The sequence below is a fragment of the Phaethon aethereus genome (assembly GCF_964289735.1).
Source record: "Phaethon aethereus genome assembly, chromosome: 1".
Taxonomy (NCBI): domain Eukaryota; kingdom Metazoa; phylum Chordata; class Aves; order Phaethontiformes; family Phaethontidae; genus Phaethon; species Phaethon aethereus.
The window spans coordinates 201,356,137-201,377,913 of NC_138575.1; the positions used below are offsets into that span (position 1 = coordinate 201,356,137).

Sequence of the window (21,777 nt, forward strand, 5' to 3'; positions counted from 1 at the left end):
GTAGCTCGCTACGATTATGAAAGAAATTATATGACCTACTTGTCTGTCTATGAAAGGGATGAGAGCTGATAAATCAGACGCCTCTTCTAGTCCAACTTTTACATTCCTATCGAGGTTTGGACTTCTTGCGTTAAAGACGACCAGATACACACCGAGAGATGCCAGCAAGAGGAGCCTGGCAGAACTGGTTGGAGGAGGGAAGCGAACATCTATACAAAGAAAGCTTTGTGAGGCCTGAGTGCAATCAAGGTTGCTGAAGCCTTGCTTGAAATAAACCAGATCCTTGCTTTAGGGATCTGCTCCTGTCTCTTGGTCCGGGATGGCAGGTCTCTTGGTCTAAGCACCACTGTGGCTCAGAAACAAGGCAGAGAGAACAGCGAGAGACCAGAAAGACCAAACTCCCCAGAGGAGCCCAATTGTATTGGTAGTTTTCAGCCTGTGCAAACCAAGAGCATTGGAGTCAGCACTAAAACCCAACAATTACAGCATGTTAATTAAAAATAATCTTTCCAAATGCCTTTATAAAACAGCATTGTCATTGGAGCATTACCTCCAATGGAGGAGGCTGAAGCCCATGCTTAGCAGTGAACAGCTCTGGGGATCTCACCCCTCTGCTTCTCTTTTTGGAGGTGAAGCCTGAAAGAGGAAGAAATGAGAGGACCATGTAGGCAGAGGCAGAGCTTCACTTTGCTGGTAGACATCAAGAGTGCTTGCTCCCAGCTATGCCCTCATGCTGGGCACCTGACATTTTGTATGGCATTACAGAGCACCATCCTGGGAGGTGGGACTGCAGGACTGAAGCTTCCTGGGCCAAGGAGGGAATTCAGCCTCAGTCTCTCACTTCCCAAAACTGCCACCCTGCTCTGAAAGAAAGTTAGCAGAGATGGTATCACTTGCATGGGAATAGGGGCTAATGGAAAAAAGCCAACAGGAAATATCAGTGTTAATGCTCCAGAGAGAAAGGTAGCATTGGGTTGAGTGTGGTGGGGTAAGAGGGAATGAAAAGGCTTATTTACATATTCTAGAGCTGTCACCTCTAGGCAAGAGTAAAACCTTACCTTCCTGTGAGAAAAATTCCTTCATCAAACAACATTTAAGTTTGAATATGATGACACTAAAAAAAAAATAACCTCAGGCAATTTTTTTTTTAAATGGTCCTAAATTATTTTTTGTCTTCATTACCTACTTTATCTTTTAAACTGTAAAGAAATAATTTTGAATTATGATATGAGTATTACTATATTTACTATTTTCTAGACTATTGCTTATGAATATAATACAATTTAATCCTAAAATACACAAGATCAAGATATTAGCTTTCTTAACGAGAGGATCGAGGTCAGCAAGTTCCATTAACACCCCCTCACACACTATCAAGCAAGGACTATCTACCTCTTCAAAGTCTAACAAAATGTTTATTTATACCCTCAAAACTGTCTCCTACTTAACTTACCTTCTGAGCAGAAGTATTTAAATTAAACACACATCTTCACATTGTACTTCAGCGTTACTCAAACTGAAAACCTTTCCATAGAACAGAGCACTAGAAATTCACTGACCATACTCAGTAAATACTTTTAAGAGTTGATGAAAGACAAGCAAGCAGAAGGATAAGTAGTAAACTGGAGAAAGGGTGATATAATATGCTTCTCCATAAAGACACTGATCCCCTCTGCCTTGACAACTTTCCTTCACAAAGAGTAGAGGGTAAGCAACTGCCTTCTATTAACTTCTTATCTACTGCTTACTGAAATATTGCCTGATATGACAGTCGTAATACAGAAATTATTATTTGTACTTGTTAAAAAGTTTTTTGGTACAGTAGTTGAGACAATATTAAAACTTCTGAACGTTAATGATTTTTCTATGGTATATAATTTTATTTACGTGAGCCTGTTTTCTCCCTTCTATGGACAGCCATGTCATCAAGTTTGCAGAGCAGGCAAGGGAGTGGAAAAACAGGACTCCTACAGCCATGGACTCAAGCCATTTGTGCAGAATAACTTTGTTTCCAGCCAGTGCTGTGACTTCACTCCTTCTGCCATGACAATATTGTTAGTTATAAAGCAATTAGCTCTTTGCCAGCCAATACACAGTTACAAGGTAGGTTTGACCGTCACCAATGCTAACTGAATGTATAAAATGCTACCAGAACAAAATGCTGATGTTTTATACGACTGTAGCAGCATCATAAATGTCTATAAAAGATGCAGGTGATTACTGAAGTAATATTAAAGGGGATATAATTGGAGTACATGCTTCTTCAGGTAGCATTAATTGTCATGAAGTGTTAAGCTTCAGTTTCATACACATAAATTCAAGTGTCAATGATGTAGGTGTCACAGATGAGCTAAAGGCAGAATTTAGTTGCCTAATCATATGTACCTACTGTCATCTAAAATACCCTTGTACATCCTGGCTGGCCTCCAGCTGCCGTGATCAAAGGAAGCGTCTCCTGTAGATACAGCAATACCATGTGGTGTCTCACGTACCCTAAGGTGTTTCAAACACTGCTGGATGCTTATGTTTAAGCATCTGAACTCAGCCACTATAGTGGAGGGAGATGAGTGAGCCACTGAGCTCATCCTAAAGTAGACAACCACATTTGGTTGGCAGAAGAGCTCTCTGCATGACAGGTCTAGGTGTCTCCTTCAAGGTGAGACGAATCATGATCTAGGCTGCATTGGCAGTATTGACTGAGGGTTCCATTCAGTTGACTGAACATGAGCATACCCTGCGGGATATCTGAGACACCTTGCTGATCATAGCTTTCCCCAGGCATTTGCTGTTCTTAGGAGAACAGAGAGAGAGTCTGCCACAATTTTATTCTATCACATGGGCCAGAAAATGTCTCAACTGAAAAAGTATGAGGTCAAACATACCAAATTGTTGGAAAATGACAATGCCTGAGGATTGCCAGGAGTTGGATTAGCTTATTGTTAGACATTTTCATTTTTCTTGAAATACCATAAATCACAGACTTTTGATCTCAGCTATATCATATTTTAGTTGAAAATTGTCAGGTTTTCTTACAAATTTTTACTGAGCTTTTCATAATTCACATAAATAAGGACAAGTAAATTCAAATAGTTCACAATACATAAAAAACTGCAAAATATTCTTTTGTGTATTTTAAGCCTGAAGTAGTCTGTTTCTTATCATACAATCATAGAATAGTTTGTGTTGGAAGGGACCTTCTAAGGTCATCTAGTCCAACCCTCCGGCAATGCGCAGGGACATCTTCAATTAGAGCAGGTTGATCAGAGCCCTGCCCAACCTGACCTTGAATGTTGCCAGGGATGGGGCATCTACCACTTCTCTGGGCAACCCAGGCCAGGGTTTCACCACCCTCACTGGGAGAAATATCTTCCTTCTATCTAGTCTAAATCTACCCTCTTTTAGTTTAAAAGCATTACCCCTTGTCCTATTGCAACAGGCCCTGATAAAAAGTTTGTCCCCACCTTTCTTATCAGTCCCCTTTAAGTACTGGAAGGCTGCAATAAGGTCTCCCCAGAGCCTTCTCTTCTCCAGGCTGAACAACCCCAGCTCTCTCAGCCTGTCCTCACAGCAGAGCTGCTCCATCCCGCTGATCATTTTTGTGGCCTCCTCTGGACCCGCTCCAACAGGTCCATGTCTTTCCTGTGCTGAGGGCTCCAGAGCTGGACACAGGGCTCCAGGTGAGGTCTCTCCAGAGCAGAGCAGAGGGGCAGAATCACCTCCCTTGACCTGCTGGCCACACTGCTTTGGATGCAGCCCAGGATATGATATGAACTTTTCAAAACTTATTTCACATTGATCTTGTCCTCTCTAAAATGTTTAAAGAATTATCTCAGCACACAAAGTATTACTAATTTATCCTTCATGCTAATAGTATCATTTAAATCACAATTTTAATAAATTAATTTGAAGCAAAGTAGGCATGAATCTCCTCTCACTTATATTAATTTTACACTGAAATAATCACACTGAGTTTAATGGATCTGCTTTTGAATTGTACTACAGTGTAAAAAAGAAACAGGCAATGTGTCTTTCTACAATATCTGCTAAAGTAAACAATCCTTGCAGTGTAAAGATTAATATTGGATGAGTCAGAACACATATTTTAGCACAACAATTTCAACTTGTGTATGAATGATTTTCACTTACATTGAGCAGAGATAGGCCTTTTCCAAATCAGTTAGCAATTACGCAGTTTTTCATATCTTTGTTAAACATGCTTTTCTATTAAAGTTTAGCATCCCTTGGGCAAACAATAATTATTTGATATGGTTTCCTAGTTAAACAATGTTGTAATTTCAATTAGGTTAAAAAGTAAAAAACTTAAGATAAGACCCTCAGGCATAAACAAAATTTATTAACACACTTATTATAACTTAACTTTGGCTTTGAAACACTAATTGTATAGTTACTACCACATTTGTAGTTTTGCACAGCGAAATATGAATATATCGATTCAAATTAAGATCTCAAGATTTCAGAGGACAAGTGATTAGCAAAAGATAAACATGATAGTTGCAATCAGGTTAAAAATATTAAAAATGTAATTGAAAACAAGTTCCAGGATAATTGCAGTATTTCCTTTGATGGACTCTTCCACTTAAAGAGAAATCACACCTTGATGTATCTGTTTTAATCTGTTCAATAATCTTACGCCTGGAAAATTAAGGTTGACTTTACCACGCCATATGAAATGAAATAGCTTTTCACATGATAACTTTGACATCTTACTTTGTATATTACTACTTTGGTGATTTGCAGAAATAGCCTAAGACAAACTTGTCTTTTGACAGATGGCACTTTAAATGTACTACAGATACCATCCTATGACATATGTGCTACATACAGAGCAGAAATACAGTGGGTTTCACTTTGAAAGATAAACCCATGTGAAAATATCAGACAGAGTCTCAAAAGTTTTCACAAATAAAACTCAATACAACTCAGACCAGAATATCTCCAATTTTTTCAGCCTCAGTTAACAGTGTGCACTGGAAATGTTAAATAATTCAGAAAAAAAATGCACCAGTACAGTTCCAATCACTAATGGCTTTAAAATAAAACACACACATACAGACATATATTCATATTATTATTTTGCTGTTAAAGGTTCTAACTGATTATTATTGAAAAAGATCTGAATGTATTCAGACTTCTATTTCCTAATGAGGTAAAACCAGAACTTGTGTTCACACACAAGGATGTGTTTAAAAATACCATCTGTATTGTGCTTTTCTTGTGGCTACTATTTGGGTGTCTCTTAAACTGTTACAAACCTGTGACTCGAAGTTTATCTGTACCAATTACAACCTCATTTTCATCCACTGTAAAAAGTGGCTTGCCGTCCTTTGAGTTGATCTGAAATTGCTGACCGTGGAATTCTACCATTTTAGGACCTGCAAAGCACAGTAGAATAATGGAATAATTACATCAGCTTTCTTAAATTTTCTATATAAATTGCTAATAATTTGAATTCTGGTCCTAATGAATAATTTAGTGACTCATTTAAGGATCATGAAGCACCCAGATATTCCAAGGATAGTGGCCCTATAAGTACTGAAATTGGGTAAGTCTATTTACATGATCTAATTTGTTGTTCAAAACTGTGCCTGGAGTCATGCTTTCAAGTTGGTCTTCCAGGGAATTGATCAAAGACAAACATTCATGGTGTTGAAACTGCTAAGATTCGTTAAGTAATCGAAGTAATCGATCAGTAAGAGACTATCATCTTTTTTTTTTTTAAACATAGAAACTAATTACCAAAGTCTTTGCAGCATCATGCCTTTTGATTAGGGAGGCTCAAATGCTTTAAAATTACAAACATCCCATGTAAGGACAGGACCCTCAGCTCTTCATAAGAAATGCCAGTTTAGCTCCACGTATCTAACAAATGTTACTGATCATGTTCTTTAGAGTTTCAAAAAGCTGGGAGAGTACTTGCAATTGGACCTGGTACTCCCAAAATTAAAGTAATTATGTGCAAGAGAGTCTTTACATATTACCAGACCTCCTAAATTCAGTAAAACATCCCGTTCTACAGTACTGGCTTGGTAAGCGGATATACATCAAACCCTCAATACTCCCATTTCTAACAACCTGATCAATTAAAAACTTGCATCACATAAGTTTGAATGCATATTTGACAGAGTCATCATCAAACTCTATGTTCAGAATTAAAATTACAGAGAATGGTTAAGACTGTTTTCCAGCAATTTTTATTAAAAGTAATTCATAGACCATCCTTGGGACTGAGAGGCACTGACCTGCTTCCTTCCCAATAAGAATCTGTCTTAACATGCCTATTCTCGTTAAATATCTTTCAGGCAGTAATTCTCAAAGAAAATAGGAATTTTTGTTAGATCTTATGTTAAAATGGCATTAGAAATATGTTCAGATATTTGTAAAATCTGCATGGTAGCTGATGTGAGAGATGCATACCATAAGGTCCTATACAAATTGCTTATTGCTTCACTAAGCAGATGCAAACTCTTACTTTTAATTGCTCTCCAAGCATGGGAAGGGTTATAGAAGCCATAATGTCCTAAACTAGGGCAACAATTTAAAGGCATAAAACCCGATACTGATTCTTCTTGAAAATTATCAGGATAGAGGGTTGAACTCTGCAGTACATTGTACTCTGTTGGACATGTGCACCCAGCCACAGCCTTCCTGACCTCAATTTGGCTCTTCTCTAAAGCTCCTCCGAAGCACATGGATTTCTGAGAACTGTATTGCAAAAAGTGAGCTCAGAAAACATCTTCATGCAGTGAAAAGGTGTTAAACAGTCTTTTTTTTTTTTTTTTTTTTTTTACAGCAAAAGCAGCAGTTCTGGGAAAGTAAGTAAAGCAAGGATGGCTCTCTATCAATACTTTCCCAGAAAATCTTGGTTAAGGTGTTTTATTGTTCCTGTTTCTGCCCAGCAGCAGTAATGAAACTGCCCGTTTATATAGAGTAGGTAGATCCTCACTTATTCAAACAAATGAAAGGCTCTTACCAACTTTACTGGTGCTGTAGGGGCGAGTTCCTCATCCTTACCATTCATCCAGCACCATGATTACAGTGCTCAGCATGAGTGTGGAAAACACAGACTAAAGCCTCTGCTGTCTAACATGGTCAGGTGATTAAGGCACACTGAGGGTACCACGTTTTTGCTGGAAGGGATTTAGGAGTGATTCTTGGTCTCTTTTGTTGAAGATATTTTACACTGTATAGAAAAGGAAGGGACTGTTTGGAGCCTTTACTTCCTCCACAGGAAGGGAACTCAAGCGTCCAGGTTCCAGGGTTAACGCGCTGGCTGTAGGACTGCTGGAGAAAAGCTGCACTATCACCTTTTCTTCTCCTGATCCTGCTTATTCTCCAACCTCATTCTAAAAAGCATGCAATTAAAATAACTGCAGGATTAGACGCAGTAGATTAGACAGAAATGGGAATGCTTACTCTGTAGGCTATGACAAGGTTAGGTATTTTTCCATTCAGTGCTGTCAATATTTTAGTCGGTCTGGCATGCTGGAAGCAAATATTTTTATATAGCCATAGAATATTTATATATTGGAGCAGTTTAATTAAACTGGTGCATGTATGCACTGACTCCATTCCAACAGCAATTGGAACAAGGCTGGGATTCAGCCTTTCCATTCCCAGCTAATTGTTTTTAACATTAGACCACGTAAGACCATTCTTGGGCTCTCCTCTCTTCTTCCACTCAATTAATATCTCATTATTCCAGGCAGAACACCTTTAACAGGAGAAATTGAGTCCTACCCTAAAATAATGAGATAGGGGAAAACCAGAGAAAAATCTGCTTACATTGAAGAAGAACAAGACGTATAAGAGGATTTGTAGAAAAGTGCTCATCCTGGCTGAGCGGTAAGTTTTAGCAAGCTAATGAATACATCTATACCAATAAATCAGAGAAAGTCTAGGCAGAGGAGACATCTTCTGCTAATCTGGTAGCATATTCCTTGGCACTGTCTTGACCTGTGCCATACAGTGACCTCCCAGACAATGCCCCTGACCAGGGGCCATTCCCTACAGGGAGGATGGATGAAGCTTTCCAACTCGGGAGGGAAGGTCAATCATTTACCCTTGCTAATCAGGCTGACTAATAATTGCCCATTGTTTCTTTACATACATTCTCCTTTAACACGTGCAGTTCTGGTACAGACCTCGCATGTGATCACCGCATACCTCTTGACACTGAGGATGCCATTTGAAATGATGAAAAAATGTTCCAAAAACAATTGACCTATTGCCTGCAAAGGAACACACTGCTAAACAGTATTCCTTTTTGTTTCTCCTCCTCACTCTTGACTCCCCTAGGTAGTTTTCCAGGGAAGGAAATTCTTTTGTTTAGTGAGCCCATTTCAGTGGAAAAGCATTTAAATAAATTGCCTTCTACTGCTACCCAACATTTAAATTCCAGGCCAATACAAATGTAGAAGGACAAGACAGCAAGGAATCTTCTATCAAAAACAAGGCCTGCCATAAAATACATATCCACAAAGACTTACCGTCAATGAAACTGGTAACATGTAGGCAGACTTCAAATCCAGTTAGTTCTGTCAAGTACTAAGCACTTTTAGTGTGTCTTTAGATATTTCAGAAGAAAAGGCTTTCCAACACTGAAGTAATTTATTTAATTTCAGATCTTTTCTTACTCTCTTCTGCTATTCATTATTTTTGATAACCTATGTGTGGCGGACCAACATGTGGTTTTTGTTTTAAACATTTCGTGGTACCGAGGAAACCACAAAGAAGAACAAGATACCGGTTCCTGCAGAGCAGAGATACGGTGCAGGCGCAGTGAGAAAAACCACAAAGAAGAATGAGATATCGGTTTCTGCAGAGCAAACATATGGTGCAGGCGAGAGACACCAAAGCCTGCAGATGTGCTGTTGCCTGTTGCATATGCATGAAGTTTCTTGGAACCAGGCAGAGATTGTGGGACTCGGACTGTATAAAAATGACACCATCAGAAGTGAAGGGGGGGACGTCCACCACCAAGGAACATCAAGAGCACCAACAGGATGCTGCTGGATCCATGGGTGGTGATATCTTCTTTGCTGCCTCTCTCCTTCCCTCTCTCTCTCCCCCCCCCCCCTTTCTCCTCCTCTCTTTGTCGCATTGTAAAAGACGTGCTGCACGGGACTTGTTTGTTTAGTTGAGTTGTTTAGTTAGGGTAGTTGCCGTTGAGACATCCATGTAACCTCATGCCTTGCATTTTGTATTATTAAATTGTTATATTGGTTGGCTGGTGTTGTTCCACCTTAATTCAGTCCAGGGGGATCATGAACTCTGTCATTGGTCCCACGGGGAGGGAGGTCATCCTGAACGACTCCTTTTGGGCCGCGACATCTAAATTGGCGCCACGGACAGGATCCTCCTGCGAAACTGAACCAACCAGAAGGGACCACTTCCCCTTCCTTGGGAAGTGCCTGACAGGAGAGAGAGGACAGAGGGTCTCGTTGTAAAGATCCACACTGGGTGCGTGAGCCCACAGTAGGCCAAATACTTTGGAGTACTCCTTTTGTATTGTGTGACAGTTGTTGTGGGGATCAATTTGAGGACCTGGCGATGGGGGAGAATCCCCTCCTTGAGCAACTGAAGGGCTATAAAGCCCTACCCTCTCTTCCTGGCATGGCTTGGGCTTGAAAGAATTGGCATGACTCGCAGGCAGTGGTTGTTCGAATCAGTCTTTTGGCAAAGGAATGAAAACTGCGATTGGGGAAAGGAAAGGCAACAGTCTGTGCTGTGCTGGGGGCAGTGCTAATCGCTGCTCAAGAGCAAAAACAAGCAGACAAAGAGACAATTGAGTCCTTGCAAGAGCAGATAAGAAACTTGCAAAGCTACTCAGCCGCTTCACACGATTTTGTCAGATTCACTAGACCGAGAGTGAATCTTATGGTCTGAATTGCAAGAAAATAGACAGGGGTTCGGCAGTAGGAGAGAAACGGGCTCAGGTCTGGAGAGCGAACTGGGATTTTCGAGTTTGGCGAATTTAGGAGAAAAAGAGACATGTGACCTGAAAGCTATATATCCAATTAAAGAACTAGAGGAAAGTAGGAATGTCTTTTATACCATCCCCTTTTCCCCTATGGACTTGGCCAAAATACAGCAAAAATACTCTTGGGGCCCTCAAGAAACTGAAATCGAGTACATCTGGAGTCTCCCCTACTGGGGGAGATCACATTCTGTTGAGCGAAGATGAGGCTAGAGGATATTTGGGACCTGGAGTTTTCTTAACTACCAATGATCACCGGGAACCTTGGTCCTTGACCCAGAAGGTGGCTTATTGGGCAGGAGGATAAGACCCAATGGAGAGAGAGGACCCTTTTTCTATCAGAACACCCATGGCGAGTCACATTTTGGAAAGCATGCAGAAAGCTGCCTGCCTCCAGTTAATGCATGACCGGTTGTTGCTTCCACGACAGCCCTGTCCCATGCAGTGTGTGGCAGACTCCGAGAGGTTTCATCCTCTAATCAGGGGACTTCCCAATGTTTTAAAACTGTATGCTGTTCAACTACAAGACCGCTTGCGAACTTCCCGACCGAGGTGAAGGGGAGGCCCTCCCGAAACAACCTGGGGGGAAGTGGCTCAAGAACTGATTAATTACGGAAGACGCATTGGATTCACTGGCCGGGGGAAACAAAGCATAGGGTAGAGATAAGGAGACTTGAAGAAAGGGGGAGGAAATTTAAACCATCACGACCCCCACATTCTGAGAAACTGGTACAGATACCGGACAGTAAAAGACAGTTATTATGGGCAGAGGGCATTTCAAAGGGCATTCCCAAAGAAGTAATGGACAGGTTACCCACTCCCAACCTGGGAAGTCTGGTGAAAAGCTGGGACAGAATAAAGGGAATCCTAACCCCCTCAATCCCCAAAGATCCTTCTTCCTTATCCCAAGAACCTGGAACAGTAACCCTGATTGCACCCCATGAGACTGATTTGATTGATTTAAAAACCCCGAAGTCGGGAAAACCCCTGTGCTGTCCTTTTTAAGTGAGCCGTAGGATGGCTGGTGGGCACTCTTAAAAAGGCTCACAGGAAGCAGCAAAGGGGACTTGTTGACAACATTCTCTTTGGGACCCTTTAAAACTCCAGTTACCTTCCTAGTAGACACTGGAGTCCAAATGTCAGCTCTCCGGACACATGTTGCTGATGACAGCGGCATAGTCGCAGATAAGAAACCTATCTGGGTTACTGATGTTTTCGGCAACTCTAAACCACAACAAACAGCTCGAGTTAAATGTTGGCTTCCGGGAAACGAATATCCTGTTGAGACCACAATGATATTGGGAGATTTACCAAGAAATATTATGGGGCTCAATTTACTTAAAGGTCGCGCCTGGGTAGATTCAGTAGGAAAAGAGTGGGTGATCAGACTCCCCACAGCCTCAATGAGACTGCTTCAGTCAGCACCCACACTCCCTTTGTCAAAGATAGTCAATGTCAAACCCTACGCCCTGCCATTAGGAGCAAAGGAGGGAATTACCCCTGTAATAGCTGAATTACAGGAAAAAGGGATAATTGTCCTCACTCACTCACCTTAGAACTCCCCTGTGTGGCCAGTCCGCAAACCAAACGCGAAGTGAAGATTGACAATTGATTATCGGCACCTGAATGCCAATACATGTCCCTTGACTGCTGCTGTACCTAATATAGCTGAACTAATTGCAACTATACAGGAGCAAGCTCACCAAATTTTAGCAACCATTGATGTGAAGGACATGTTTTTTATGGTTCCCCTGCAAGAAGCAGATAGAGATTGCTTTTCTTTCTTTCTTTTTTCTTTCACATTGGAGGGCGTATAATTCACCTCTCCACATCTTCCCCAGGGATACTGTCACTCACCGACCATCGCTCATTGTGTGCTGGAACAGGAACTTGCTCAAATTACTCCCAAAGGAGGAGTCAAAGTATATCAGCATATTGATGATATACTGATTGGTGGCTCTGATGCCACTGCAGTAGGACAAACCCAATCTGAAATAATTGATCATTTGGAAAATTTAGGACTCCAAATCCCAACAGAAAAGGTACAGCTTCCCTCTTCTGAAGTGAAATTCTTAGGCATTTGGTGGAGGGGAGGAACAACATGTATTCCCCCAGAGACTTTAACTACCCTTGAACAAGTAAAAATGCCTGAAAACAAGAAGTTACAACATGCCCTAGGTCTGCTGGTATTTTGGAGAAAGCACATTCCAGATTTTTCCATCATAGCACATCCCTTGTATGATTTAACACGCAAAAAGCTGCCTGGGACTGGACCCCAGCTCATGAGGAAGCCTTAAAATTGTTAATTTTTGCAGCTGGAGTACATCAGGCTTGAGGGCCAATATATCCAACAGGTCTATTCCATATTGAATGGGGTTTTGCAATCCATGGATTATCCATACATATGTGGCAACGTGGACCTGATGGTCCGACTCGCCCCATAGGATTTTATTCACACAGTTTTAAAGATGCAGAGAAGCAATAGTCAGCTTGGGAGAAAGGCCTTTTTGTAGTTAACCCTGCCTTGCAAGAAACTGAAATAATCATATGACAACAGTCAATTATTTTAAGAGGACGTTTTAAGGTTTTGAAACGGATATTAGCCGGAACCCCAGCTCCTGTTGGAGTTGCACAGCGAGAAACAGTAAGGAAATGGTATGCACAGTTAGACCACTACTGTCATACACACCAGACAGAGGAAGGGTTACCTAAGATGCTTCAAACACAGGATCTGACTTCTGATCACCCAGATCAGGAGCCTCCTCCTTCAGTTACAAAACCTGGTTCTCCCTTCGATTCCCCACTAAAGAATGTATGGTTCACTGATGCATCCTCTAAAAGAGAGGGAAAGGTATGGAAGTACCGAGCAGAAGCGCTGCACGTTGAGTCAGGGAACTGGATAGTGACAGAAGGGGAGGGAAGTGCTCAGGTAGGAGAGTTGGTAACAGTTTGGAGTGTGATAAAACGAGAAGCAGAAAACAAAGAACCAGTGTTCGTTTATACTGATTCATATGCTGTATTCAAGGGATGTACTGAATGGCTCCCATTTTGGGAACAAAACCAATGGGAAGTTAATCGGATACTGGTGTGGCAGCGAGAAAAATGGGAAGAAATTTTAATCATTGCTAAACAGAAACCTCTCCTGGTAGGACGGGTAGCTGCACACCAAAAAGGACACCACCCTTCCCACCTTTTGAATAATCAAGTAGATTCGCTAACCCGCTTAGCCACATTAGCAGTGGAAGTGGAAAAATGGGAACATCTGTTAGAATGGTTACATGTTAAACGAGGCCATTCTGGAAGTAAAGACCTTTATAAAGAGGCAATTAGCAGGGGATGGTCTGTGACCAGGGAGCTATGTAACACTGTCACCTCAGCATGTGGCCTGTGCTGTACGCGATTAGGGGAGCATAACCCTCTCAAGGACCAACCCCTGCACTTAAGGGGCAATAAGGGACTGTGGGACACTTGGCAAGCAGGCTACATCGGTCCTTTTCGTCTCTCAGAAGGAAAGAGGTACGTATTGGTAGGAGTTGAGGTAATTTCTGGACTAACTCAAGCTGAAGCCATCCCGCAAGCAACAGGAGAATACACAGTGAACAGTGTGAAATCATGGTTTAGCTGTTTTCCTAAACCCAGAGTTATCCAATCAGACAACGGTAGTCACTTTACTGCCGGGGTGGTCCAAGAGTGGGCACGAGATGAAGGGATACAGTGGATTTTCCACACCCCATGTTACCCTCAGGCAAATGGTATTGTAGAACGTACTAATGGACTCCTTATACAAACTCTCAGACCACATGACCCTGGAGGGGCACGACAAGTATCTGATGCAGTAACTAAAGTCAATGGATGCTGGGGAGTAAATGGTTGCCCCAGACTCACAGCTTTTTGCCCTAATCCTCCATCCCTCTTACCAGGGACTAAGGAGAGTAAGAACCAGAGGAATTCATTGTAATATCCAGGACAACCAGTTTTTGTGAATTTACCCAGTGTGGGACAAGTACCTCTAGTACTGAAAGCTCAAAAAAACCTGTATGCATGGGTAGCCATGGATGATCATGGGCAAGATTATCGAATCCATACTAGATGGATCATTCCATCCTTTTAACCGGTTCAAAGTCGAGCCGAGTTGTTTTATCTGATCTCTTGCAGGTGGAATCCTGAGATCAGGAGAAGGAAGGAGAAGAACAATGGGGAAGAACATTTGTCTCGTGTGGAGCTGGAGTGTCCTCAAGGGATACTATCTTTTGTAGTTATAATAGTTATTTTTATGGTATTTTTAATTATGTGTTATGATTATAATTAGCTTTATTGTTGAAAACACAAAAACTAAAAATGGCATTTTTAACCTGTGCTAGAAAGATATGCTTTGGTTTAATATATTTATATGTGTTATGGCAAATCTGTTGCTGAAATCAGGAACATATCCAGGGTAAAAATAAGTGAATTTTATCAGTCCAAGCCACCTATGGTTTGGAGGATAACTTAGTTTTAACCTTTATGAAGGGGTTTGCAAGTGCCCTCAATGAATCTAGTATTACCGCTTGCTTGCCTTTGCCTAAATCTGTAGAAGATCTCCTTCCAATGGGATATATCAGGAAGTTTGTTACGACTGTGGAATACCCGGGGTATCATTGAAATAGTGAATCCTTATTCCTCAGATAGAAGGCGAGTTTCTGTACAAATTAATCAGCCGTTTAATTTTTCCACCATTAATAGCACAACCTGTACATATTATGAAAAGGCTTGAACGTAACTTTTACCTGCAATCAGATCATATGGGGAACGTCGGATTTGCAACCCTGGGGAAGAGCAACTAACATCCTACAGTATAATCAAACCCATAAATACAACTCGGTGTATACAATGGAATAGAGGACAAGATTGTCCCAAGAAGAAAAAAAAAGAAGAAAAAAAATCCCAGTAAGGATTGCGTCTGGTTCGGATTAGACGGTCAGGGTTTTATGCCATTTGAACCAGGATTTTCTTTCGGCTCAGTATCAAACAAGTCAGCGTTGTGGTCTTGTCAAAATGTAATAAATTGTTCTAACTGGAAACAATATGATTGGGTAAAATATTATTGGCCAGTTTATATTACTTTACAAATGGGCTGTTTGTGTCAAAATCATAGTATATCATATAAATCAGTGAGTGCAGATTTTGCACCTTGCAATGACTGTCATGTTGCCTCTGGTGATGCTCCGGCTGGTTTGATTTGGGCCTGTAACTATTGTAATATGCACACTTCTTTATAGGTGGGACTACCTGAACTCCAATGTACCTGGGGTCTCCCGACATTATGTCCCATATGGAAGTGAACCCTGTTTTGATCCCACTGGATAACCCACATGAAGCAGGTGAAAGTGACACTGGACAGTAGAGGGGTGGGAAGACCCAGGGGCCGCCATCTGCATAGCCTGGGGAACGGAAGAGTTCTGGGGATTTGGGAGTGCTACTGTGCAAATGCAATTATGGTTAAGTAGGTTAGCTTATCAAGTAGAAAAACTAGCTAATGCTACTGAAACTAGTGTACAGCTGCTTAATCAGCAATTGCAAGCTACCTCAAAAATGGCTCTTCAAAACCGCATGGCACTAGAGTTACTGTTGGTATATCAAAATGGTCTGTGTGGTTAATTGAATCTTTGGAATACTGATTGTTGTATTTATGTCCCTAACATTACACTGGACCTTAATGTGCAACCAGAGAAGGTATGAGAAGTAGCGAAGGACACCCGTGAGCTCCAAGAATCAATGCGTGTTAGCTGGCTTTCGAAAGTAATTAGTTGGTTTGGGTTTGGTGTGCCTGGTTGGATCCAAAGTTTGATACAATATGTAATGATGTTTATTGTAATTGTAATTATTATAGGTGTAGCAATATCTTGTATGAAGTCAACTATAATGAAAGTTGTTAACATATGAATGGTCCAACTAACTAACTATACCCCCTTGCAGAAAGACGAGGAAGACTTAATCGATGTCCCTAATTCTGAAATAGCAATTTAAGATCAGATGGACTCACGGGGTGGGGGGAGGTGAATACAGAATATGTTTTTCTTGCTGCGTATGCAGACCCCAACTCCAACGCGCCAGGGTGGCGTGGCCATCAGCCCTTGCACTGACCACGAGGGCCGCAACCGACAACAACGACCAGCTTCGTATCGCTGGAAACCTGAGACCAACACAAAAAAGGTACTCTCCCGTCACGACAAAGACACCATCTGTGAACTGCACTGCCAGAAGAATGGCAAGAGGAAAGGAAGAAATGGCCAAAATATACATAATCTTTACACTTTATTTTGGGGCATTAATTTTGTTAACTATTGCTGTAATTCTTTTGATATATGTGTGTTTACCTTGGGATTATCATTGTGGACAATCACCTCCTTCTAATCCCCCTGAGCTGTAAACAAGTTCTCAAACTCGGCCTGGGACATGTTTCTGTTTTGTAGAATCTGTTAGATTTAGATATATTATAGTTATAAGAAGATGTTGTGAACCAGTTAAATAGTTGTAGTTACCATGTGCATGTATTGTCACTTCTACCTTTTTTCTTTTTCTGTCCCTTCTAATCTATCTTCATGTCACACCCGTGGACGAGGCTTAATGGTACCAATCAATGTTTAAGCCATGGCGTGGTGTGGTGGACCGACATGCAGTTTTTGTTTTAAACAATTTGTGGTACCGAGGAAACCACAAAGAAGAACGAGATACCGGTTCCTGCAGAGCAGACATATGGTGCAGGCGAGAGACACCAAAGCCTGCAGATGTGCTGTTGCCTGTTGCATATGCATGAAGTTTCTTGGAACTGGGCAGAGATTGTGGGACTCAGACTGTATAAAAATGACACCATCAGAAGTAAAGGGGGGACGTCCACCACCAAGGAACATCAAGAGCACCAACAGGATGCTGCTGGATCCATGGGTGGTGATATCTTCTTTGCTACCTCTCTCTCTCTCCCCCTTCCTCTCTTTCTCCTCCTCTCTTTGTCGCATTGTAAAAGACGTGCTGCACGGGACTTGTTTGTTTAGTTGAGTTGTTTAGTTAGGGTAGTTGTCGTTGAGACATCCATGTAACCTCATGCCTTGCATTTTGTATTATTAAATTGTTATACTGGTTGGCTGGTGTTGTTCCACCTTAATTCAGTCCAGGGGGATCATGAACTTTGTCGTTGGTCCCACGGGGAGGGAGGTCATCCTGAACAGCTCCTTTTGGGCCGTGACACTATGGCTGTCACCTACCCTGTATTTCACTCTTCTCCGACCACCTAGAATCACTGAAGTGTTGAATATAAGCAAAAATCCCGAGTGCTTTGGGGTATTGCTATGCACTTTCATTTTTTAGTTAATTTTCATTATATTAAAGCACCTTACTTAAAATAAAGTCTCATTAAAAGTATATTAAAAATGTAGTACTCCTACAGATTCAGTTCTAGTTCCACGAGTAATACAATACCAATAAATGTAAAGTCATTATTTTCAGAAGCATAAAATTAGTCCGATTTTCATATGGAATTATACGGAAGTACTTTTATTAGAACAAGTGCATTATTACAGAGAATATGCAGCACATTGCATATATACATCTTATGTCCATATCATACATCTCACATCACCTTTAAAAACAACTCTAATATTTTAATAGAAAACTTGCTGCTCCTGTTTCCTCTTATTCTCTCAGTTCTCTTTTTATGTAGTGGATGCAAAAATTATGCTCTCTCAGATCACAGTAAGGATGCCTTACTGTCAGCACTTCTTATACTTTGTTGTTCTCTGTGGTTGAACACAAGTCTAGTGATCTTTAAAAAATTGCTTCTGAATGACCCTTGCAGGCACTGACCATGCAGACACTGGTGACCCAACCTAGCATTGAGTATTTAGGTGGTAGTATTTTCCCCTCTCTGAGTGATTTAGGTAGCTAAATGTCTTTATCCATCTACGCATTATCCTTATAAAATACTCTATTAAAATATAAAAAAATAAAACCACTAAATACTTCATTGCAAAATGAATTATTGCATGTAGAAACCATTGCAGGAATAGTAGATCATGTTTCTTAAACAGTGAGTTGACCAAAAGGTTATGATGTCACCTTTTCTCTCAAGCCTAATGAATCCAGAATTTGTTCAATGATGAATAATTTCAACAGGAAAGGGTGAAACACACAGTCCTCAGACAGGTAAGGTGAAAAGGAAAGTACAAAAGCAGATGAGGATGATAATTTGAAACCCTGTATGCAGAGAGGACACCAGATCTGAGTCTCTCATCCCTGAGCAAATATTTTAAACCACTCTATCTTCTGTATGATGGATAATTCTTCCTCAAATTATTTTTTTTAGAAAGAAAGCCATGAGTGTATTTGCCAACTCCAGCACTGTGTTTCAGGAGTATTCTATGTATGCCTACTGGATCTGGGCAGAGGACAATGTGAGAGGGCCAGTTAAACAGATGGGGCATGACTCAGTTGCCTAAGCGTAGCATTGGGCTAGAAAGTCTGACATGGGGTCTGTAAGCAACCTGAGCCTTTCTAGATTGTCAGCTGAAGACTGGGAAAAATGGAATCACAGAAGAATGCCAGTCAGAGGTCACCTCTGGAGGACACCTAGTCCTACCTCCTACTCACAGCAGGGTCAGCTTGGTTGGAAGTTAGATGAAGGTGCTCAGGGCCTTGTCCAGGTGGAATTTTAATACCTCTGAGGAAGGGTAGTCAACAGCCTCCCTGGGCAACCTGTTCCAATGGTTAACCATTCTGACAGTGATATTTTTCCCCTCTTTCTATCCAGTTGCAATTTGTCTCACTGCAACCTGTGACTGTTGCCTGTTGCCCTTTTAATGTGTACCTTTGAGAAGAGTCTAGCTTTATCTTGTCTCTAGCCCTCCTAGTAGCAGACAGAAATTAGAAGCCCCCTTTAAGCCCTTTTTTCTGCAGGTTAAACACAACTTCTTCAGCCTCTTACACTTCATGTGCTCCCACTCCCTGACCATCTTAACGGCTCCCTGTGGGAGTCTTCCCAGTTTGCTCATTGCTCTGTCCTACTGGAGGGGGCAAAGCTCACAGTATGCCAGATGCAGTCTCCTAGGAATGGAATAATGCAGCCCAGTATGCTATTAGCCCTCATTGGCACAAGGGTACACTGCAGATACTTGTTCAAGTAGTCCACAAGGGTGGGGGATGCGTCTTCTGCTGCAGACCTGCTGCATACAGACAGGTATGTAGCTCCGTTTTTGGCCACCAACTGCCGTCAGGAGTCTTGTTGGCTTTAAGAAGAAAGTACTGTTATACTTGAAGTGACTAGGATTTTAGACGTACTTAATTATCCAAATTCTGTAATAGATTATAGTCACAATAAATTTCAGCTATTTTAAGCTAACGTTTACAAATTCATCTAGCATTAACCAATGCCAATAATTGATTCTTTTTATTACTTTAAAGGAAGGAAGTATAAGACCTGTCTTCATCTTTAGCAATAAGTATTATCTTCAAATTATCATCCAATGACTTATGTTAATGCTTACTATATGATAGGAACCAAAATATGTTGTTTGGCATTGCAAATTTACTAAAGACTGTAAAAGCTGAGAAGGTTATAAAGTATTTAGTAATGCCCTTTTCACTTACTGTGAATTCTTAATCCCATTGAAATGAAGAGAGAATGGGGCTATTCAGATGAGTAATTGCTCTCTGATGAGAGATACATATCCACTATATGGTTCTTTTTCCAAATAAAAAATTATTTCCCAAACATTAGCCTTTTTTTCAGAGCTAAGCTCTGTAGATTTATATGTCTATTGCTTTTCTCTTATTCTAGACACAGAAGAGAAGTGACAGCATAGGATTCAAATCCCCTTGGCCAGGTTAAATTTCCCCTTAACTGTGATGCTGGCATATTTAAGCAAGTTGGCAATGTACATAACTACCTGATTAACTTCTAGAGGATGTTTAAAGTCTGGCTTAAGTCAGCATTGCTGACCCTGAACATTATCACATATTTTTTCATAAAGATTATCATATTTGGGGACAGGGTGTGTAAATCTTGCTACAGTAAGCACCTTGCTACACATGGTACGTAGACACCAATGGTATTTTTTTTGCAGAAGAGGAGCTTTTCATTTGAGTCTAAATAATAAACTGTAATGAATAAATTACTTTTTTCATAAATAAGTTTCATGGTGATATGCTTATCTAGCTTTCATTTAAATGTATATTGATTACTGCTTACTTATTTCTGATATTTTTAAAAATTATTTTCAATATTATAGCCATTTAAATACACAATGGTGTCACAAAAGGCTAACAGCATATGCATTTAATATAGAACAGAAACACATCTGCCATGAACTAAAACAGGAAATTAGAAGACAGGAACAGTAAAAAGTCTGTAGGATGTTTTAGCAACCACCTGTCATTTGCTACATTTTGCCTCATCTGAGTCAACTAAATTTTACTTTTAAATAAAACTAGCATATGTGTCTTGATATGATCAGATTCATTGGTAGCTAAAATTTTTATATTTCTGAAAGTAAAAATCCCTACTTTAATCCCCTTGGAACAAATATTGTAAGTTCTTGATCATAGGAAGACTTAATCACCTCAAAAACACTTCAATGAAATTTACAATTTATCTTTCTATTAATTACTCCTATATTGTATCTTTCCTTCTTACAGCACAGCTGGACAGCAATTAAAGTTGTGCAAATAATCATCTTCATGCAGTACAAAGATCTTCAAGAAATATGTTCTGGCTTTTACCTTAAAGATAAGAAACAACTTATCTGGACAAAAATGGAGTTTTTAATGAAAGCCTCCTGGGAAAAATGAAGAAGGAAAAGCTAAATGGTTTTACAATGTCACTAATTAAGTCAAGTTCATGAAACTGGCTTCAGGGTTTTCCCCGTAAGAACACCATCAAACTCTTCCTAACATACATCATGCTTCATTAACACTGTTTTCTTCCTATTATGTCTCTCATTAAAAAATAACATCACTTGAAAATGAAATATCAAAATGCTGATAAGAAAACCAGAAATTATTTGACATTGGAAAGTAGTAGTCTATAGATGGCACTTAATGCTAATGAAGCAATATATTAGGTACTGTCACTTATCTCTTTCCTTAGAATGCTGTTCCTGTTTGAAAAATATAACAGGGCCGGATAGCACAAATGCTCTCATTGTAACAGCTGTCCAGATTCATGTGATGGATGTGGAAATAGTGTCTAGGCAGAATTTTGACTGTAATTCTGTTTTCAGACTGCATAAACCTTTTTGACTTTTACCATATTCCCATGCTTTCTACGTGGTGCTGATTCATGTTTCAAAGTGCAGAACAGCTTCATAATACAGCTAGCTAAACAAATTCCCTCTAGCTTTACATACTTTCAACTGAACCCCTGAGCTGAGCTACTGATGTTACTGCTCCTTGGTGTAAATGATTGAACCAGGAGGAGGACCAGCAGTTCACCATACTGGAATCTGTTCTCACAGACCTTGCATGACTTTGGAAGCCCCTTTCCTTTCTGTTTTGTTTTGGGTTTTTTTTTCTCCTGAAAAAGACATATTACAAGCAGAACTTAGGGTCTTCTGTAGGTTGAAGCCTCCTTGCATGATCCTTGAAAAACAGGTCTTTTACAAAACTGGCCCTGCTTTTCAGTAAAGGTAGTTGGAAACATGCTGCTCTTCATCCACTTTCTTAATATTTGGCAGTGGAACACCGCTGCGAAATCTGATTGTATTATATTCATCTGCTGGTTACATCTGTATATGTAACCTATGTTTACTTAG

At 40.5% G+C, this 21,777-nt stretch overlaps 1 protein-coding gene across 1 annotated transcript in view; it reads right to left on the reverse strand.

Annotated features, from left to right (window-relative positions):
* Positions 1 to 21,777, reverse strand: part of SGCG (sarcoglycan gamma) — a gene marked incomplete at both ends in the record, with an annotated part of 81,308 nt that overhangs the window by 34,232 nt on the left and 25,299 nt on the right. Inside the window, one exon of the mRNA XM_081996991.1 lies at positions 5,274 to 5,393. Within this exon, the coding sequence (XP_081853117.1) occupies positions 5,274 to 5,393 (120 nt within the window). The remainder of the gene's footprint in view (positions 1 to 5,273; positions 5,394 to 21,777) is intronic.